The sequence below is a fragment of the Lactuca serriola genome, chromosome 9 (genome assembly GCF_051521515.1).
Source record: "Lactuca serriola cultivar US96UC23 chromosome 9, Lser_US96UC23_V15, whole genome shotgun sequence".
Taxonomy (NCBI): Eukaryota; Viridiplantae; Streptophyta; class Magnoliopsida; order Asterales; family Asteraceae; genus Lactuca; species Lactuca serriola.
Window position 1 is genome coordinate 46,219,614 of NC_136416.1, and position 5,649 is coordinate 46,225,262.

At 35.1% G+C, this 5,649-nt stretch overlaps 1 protein-coding gene across 1 annotated transcript; it reads right to left on the reverse strand.

The window, feature by feature from the left end:
* Window positions 1-1,951: 1,951 nt before the first annotated feature.
* Window positions 1,952-4,004, reverse strand: LOC145075125 (uncharacterized). Its single transcript, XM_079021424.1, has 4 exons — window positions 3,790-4,004; window positions 3,541-3,707; window positions 2,407-3,244; window positions 1,952-2,136 (listed from the first exon to the last, which is right to left on the reverse strand). Exon 3 carries the CDS (start codon window positions 3,233-3,235, stop codon window positions 2,411-2,413), a length of 825 nt encoding a protein of 274 aa, XP_078877550.1. The 5' UTR covers window positions 3,236-3,244; window positions 3,541-3,707; window positions 3,790-4,004; the 3' UTR covers window positions 1,952-2,136; window positions 2,407-2,410.
* Window positions 4,005-5,649: the final 1,645 nt, after the last annotated feature.

Sequence of the window (5,649 nt, forward strand, 5' to 3'; positions counted from 1 at the left end):
TCATTCTATCTCGGATTTACAAAACTGTATCGAATTCGCCGCGCTCGAAAAGTAGGGACTAAGCTTCGTCCATAACTTTTGCATACGAGCTCTATTATCGACGTTCTTTATATCCACGCGTTGGTATTTACGAGTACTACAACTTTCATTTAGATCCCGTCGGCTAAAAATCGACCGATCTAAAATTCAGATTTCGGGCTGTGCACTGCTATGCTAAATCTTAGAAAAATCATAACTTCCTCATACGAAGTCAGATTTGGGCGTTCTTTTTATCGATGTTCTTAGTTTAACATATTCTACGACTTTCGTTTAGATCGCTAAGGCTAAATCTCGCTCTATCGTAAATTCACTATTTACGCTTCCCGGTATCGTGCCGGTTCCGTCGCGAAACTTCAACGGGTCATAACTTCTTCGTTATAACTCGGTTTTCGGCGTTCTTTATATGTACGAAAACCTTGTAACATACTCTACAACTTGATTAAGATTATTTATTCTAAATAATCTTTTGTCGAAAAGTCGTTTTCGACCCCTATTGCCTCTAATTTGACTAGCCCAGATTTGCGGGCGTTACAAAAATCATGAATAATAGTTGACAGGAAAGTAAAAGATGCGCACCTCCAACATCCGGTGCTGTTCGCGGCTCCTCTGTAGATAACTGGAAAGCCCTGCTCCTCGCCGTAGGCGTCTCCGCTCGGCCCTGCCGGCCATCGGTGATCCTCAACGTCGTAGGGGCTGGTGTTATCACCTGTCCTGCTGAAAGTAAACTCGGACACAGGGCCTTAGTGGTCCTAATGGATTTAAACTAATAGTGGACCTGGTTAGTTGGGATATCTTGGGGCCTAGTGTTGGGGTTTAGCCTTGTTGAGTTATTGACTTTGTTGTTGGGTTGTTTGGCTTAGTTTGGGAGTCGGTTTGCAGCAGCACGACAGTGTAGGATTATTCTAGTAGCGTTGAGGTGAATCTTCTGACTATACTTACTTGTGTGGTAATTTATGTGTGACCGGAGGGTCTTATTTATGTTATTGACTGGAGGGTCTTATTCGTAGTATTAACCGGAGGGTCTTAATTGTTTATACTGATATATGTGTAATTATGCATTCTGTCTTTGTGACTTATGTTGTTATGTTATTCTGTGTATATATTGAGTTATGACTGGAGGGTTCATACCGAGACGTGAGACTGGAGGGTCTTCACTAAGACACATGATCAGAGGGTCCGTATTGAGATATGGTCATGAGAGGCTAATTATTTGTGTATGTGTTATTTTAAGAACTCACTAAGTTTCATGCTTACAGTTTTGATTTAAATGTATTTCAAGTGCTTTTGTAGATTCCGGAAAGACGTAGGCATGATTGTATACATTCGTCGGCTTATGATGTCTTGTAGATTTTAGGATACTCTGAAATTGTGTTAATTATGATTTAAAATTCTGTAATGACTTGGATTTTGAATAATGATTGGTGAATTAAAAATGATTATTTTTTTTTGAAAATCGAGGTGTTACATAGAATTTTGTGTAGCATTGAAATCTAGCAAATGTCATCCATTTTTATGTGTTTAGAAGGTCATAAAAGTCAAGAAATATTCAAACTAACCGTTTTTGGAGCTTACTAACAGTTAGAAAAAAATTGATTTTTTTCGAAAACGCCCGTTTTTTAACGGTTAGAAAAAAAAATATTCGGTTTCAAACCAATTTTTGGATCTGGTTTTCGTCAAATCCGATTTACAATCTGGGGGTCGATCCGATATTGCGTCCGAAACTTCAATCCGGTCACTGGTTTGGTCAAAACCAGTTTTGACCAAATCCGGTTTCCAGATCGAATCCTATGGATCAATCCGGTTTTCGTGTACATCTCTACCCACGACCCGAACATTACACGATTGTCAGACCTACCTATTCATCATTTTTACTTGAAATCAAAGATGCAATGTAAAAAAAAAAGAAAAAAACTTGATGATCAAAATTCATATTTTCATTGAACAAACACAAACACTTGTAACAAAAATTGCAGTATTTCCATCTAAAAAGACCCAAATGATTTGATTGTGATAGACAATCTCGTTCAATTTTCTAATTGCATATGTCCTCCGGGTGTTTCTTGATCTAGCAACGATCCTCAATTCTTCAAAATAGTACTGCATCAAAAGGCCACAAACATAGAGCTAAATTAACATTTGTTTCTGAAATAAACTAAAAAGATAAATAAGAAAACAGGGATTTGAATGAAACAAATATGCCAAAACAACGCCAACAACAAATCAAATATATATAAAAGAATCCCAAAATGTTTATGACTATAAAAGTTGAAACACATCCCATGGAAGCTTACTCTCAGAAATTAGACCACCACTACTTAGACCACTAGTTAGTAAATTAAGGTGTAAAGAAAAAAACAGATAAAATACCTCTTCACATGGATTCCCACTTGTTCATCACCTCCGTTTTTCCTAGTTGAACAATATTGGCACATGCATCGGTATGTGACAAAGTCTCTTGCAACAGTCTCCTCAGATTGTTTCTTGCACTTTCATTTTTCAAGTAGTCTCCATCAGAACCAACGCTACATAAAGCAGCATCAAGCTCCTGAATTGAGGATTCCACAAGTTTAACTTTGGAGTTAATGAGAGTGGCGTATGTGATGACCGATGTTGTAAAATCCTTTGACTTGTCAAAAAGCGTTGCCTCTTTATGAAACTTGGATGATGACCACTTTTTGCCGAAGTGAGTCACTCCCCCTATGAAAATTCCTAAGCCACTCAACCAACGGTGGCCAAGGAAATACAAAGATCCAACAGCAGTTACAAATCCAGGTATCATGAAATTCCATGATCGGTTAGCCCCGGTCTTGTCCCTTTTTGCTTCCTTTTGTAGTTTCTCTATCTTAGCAACAAACACTGTCGAGGAAGAGAGTAAGCTACAAAATCTCCCGTGCAGATATCTGAGCTCAACCAAGAGGGCAGATGGTCCATCATATTTATAATCCATGGTAATGTCTTCAGTGTCTCCACTTTGCTTCTTCTGGTACTCACAAATTCGTTCGAGCAGATTTGATAACTGATAGCAGATTTTAAAGAACTCATCTGCCATTGGATTCTCGTGCCCATCAACTGCCCCAAGCACTACATTTTGATTCCGACGAATAAAATCAGGAGCTATCATCCGCTGCATTGCAGCGTCACCACCAATCATAAAGGTTCCATCCTGTTCTGTAATAAGATCAGGGGCTGAATCCATGCCTAAACCCTACAAAATCAAGATATATATATATATATATATATATATATATATATATATATATATATATATATATATATATATATATAAATGCTTGGAAAACAATAAAAAAGGTTTGGGTCTATTCATTGAGGCAATATCACAAACACTTGGCATGCAATCTTAGAACCAAAAAAGCATTGAAATCTAACCCTGTACTCTTTTCTACTTTAAATCAAATTAAGCTAAATTTCCAGCTTTCACCCAATAACAGAGCATTAATATCATAAAGAAAAACAAAGAACTCAGAACCAGAGAAAACTCACTATGAAGTTCGAATTATAGAATGTTCACGGTGAAGAGGACTGTTGGTTTTAACAGTGTAGAAAAGAATGGTCCACTCAGGGTCTGAAAACGTGAATATAAACATACATGGCGAACACAGGTGGGTCAGTCTCAATTGTAAGAGCAGCCGTCGTACACAAATGGCAGCCTATTCATCAGTCAAAACAAAAACAAAATTCATTTCAATTTTCAACTAATACTTCATTTAACAAATATAGAAAAGCAACTACCTTTCTAGCTTGAGAATAAGATGAAACATGAGATCAATGCTGTTGGTCGGAGTATTGACACTTCAGACTGACTTTCATGATTTCAGATTTATGAACTTGACTGTAGATGGAGAAGGCCGATGCAGGTTTAATAAGAAAGGGGTTTAGGGTTTGGATGAAGTAGCCTCTTGTGATGAAAATATTAATATATTTAACATTTTTTTCAGCCTTTGACAATCGTTGTAACAACAGTAGAAGCGGATAATACCTTTGGGTATTTATGTGAAAATGTTTTGGTATGATTTATTTTTTATTTTTTGTTTTATATATATATATATATATATATATATATATATATATTTATTGTATTTTAGTTTTACTTGGTTCTCTTTTGGACTTTTTTTTAATATGAAAATGGTTTCTCCGGAAAATTGAAACGACTATAATATATTTGGGTATTTATTTTTCATTTTTTAAAATTTAATATTTATTTATTTATTTTAACAATTAAAAAATAATAGAGGATCTCTCTCTCTCTCTCTCTCTCTCTCTCTCTCTCTCTCTCAATTTAGACCCTAAAGTCGATCGAGATGGAAATCGCATGGTATTTTTCCTGATTTCACTTCACAAATGACTTCCCAACTCTAGTTTCGATGTTTATAATTTCCAATTTCATGTAATAGGTATGGAATCGAACAAGAATATACCTTGTTGCAGAAAGATACATTATGGTCGTTGGCCGGCCCCAAGGAGGCTTCCCAAGACCTTAGGTAACCTCCGGTAGCCTCGAATCTATATCCTTTTCTTACAATTTTGTCTAAAATTTAACGAAATTATATGTTTAATGAAATTAGGGCCCATATTACTGTGGGTTGGAGTCGATAAGGCTTTTGGACGTGATATCATTGATGCACACTTCAAGGCTTGCCTTTACGTCGGAATCAACATCGGTGGGATCAATCACGAGGTGATGCCCGACCAGTGGGAGTTTCATCTCTTTTCATCTGTCGGAGAAGAGATCTGAGTTGTTCGTTATATTCTTGAGTTACTGTAAAACTTTGGTAAAATTATAAAAGGACCGATCTATGTTACTATGTATCTATTCTTGATGCTAAAACTTTCTTTTTTTTTTCTTCTCTACATAAGATCAATGAGATTGTTAGGGTTGTGGTTTCGTTTGACTTGAAGCCCATTAAGGTAAAGTTTCTTGAAATAAAAAATGTTCTTGAATTTTTATGTAAAAAGGAGAAATACTCATTGAGCATGGGAATGTCAGATTCTCTCTATCTCTCAAAACACAAAATAGCAAGGTACTTTCTGTGTTTCAAATTTAAAAGCGGTCTGAAAGTGATTACAATCATGATCATAGAAAATTATCCAACTAAATATCGATAATATTAGACCCAAAATCTAACAGGAACTCTTTTGAGAGTTCATCCAGATCAAAAGCTTATATTATTTCATTTCAAAAAACTCTAAATCTATACTCTCAAATGTTCAAGTTTGAAACTTTTTAAAGAATTTATAGAAAATAAAAAACAAGAATTTACATTTAAGGAAATCTCATATAAAGTCTCTACATTTTGACCTCATATTCAATTAAGTCCTTATATTTGTTTCTAAAGAAATCCCAAATACCAGTTAAAATATTCAATTTTGGACAACTTTTTAGATTAAACGGCTAATCTGACAAATTGTCCAAAATTAAATAATTTAACCGGTATTCGGGACTTAATTAAATAAATTAACCAGTGTTTAGGACTTCACCGAAAAAATAATATAAGGACTTGATTGCATATTAGTTTAAAATATAGGGACTTTATAATAGTTTTTCTATTTTTTTAATTGAGTACTTTGAGTAAATTGGGAAAATATTCATGT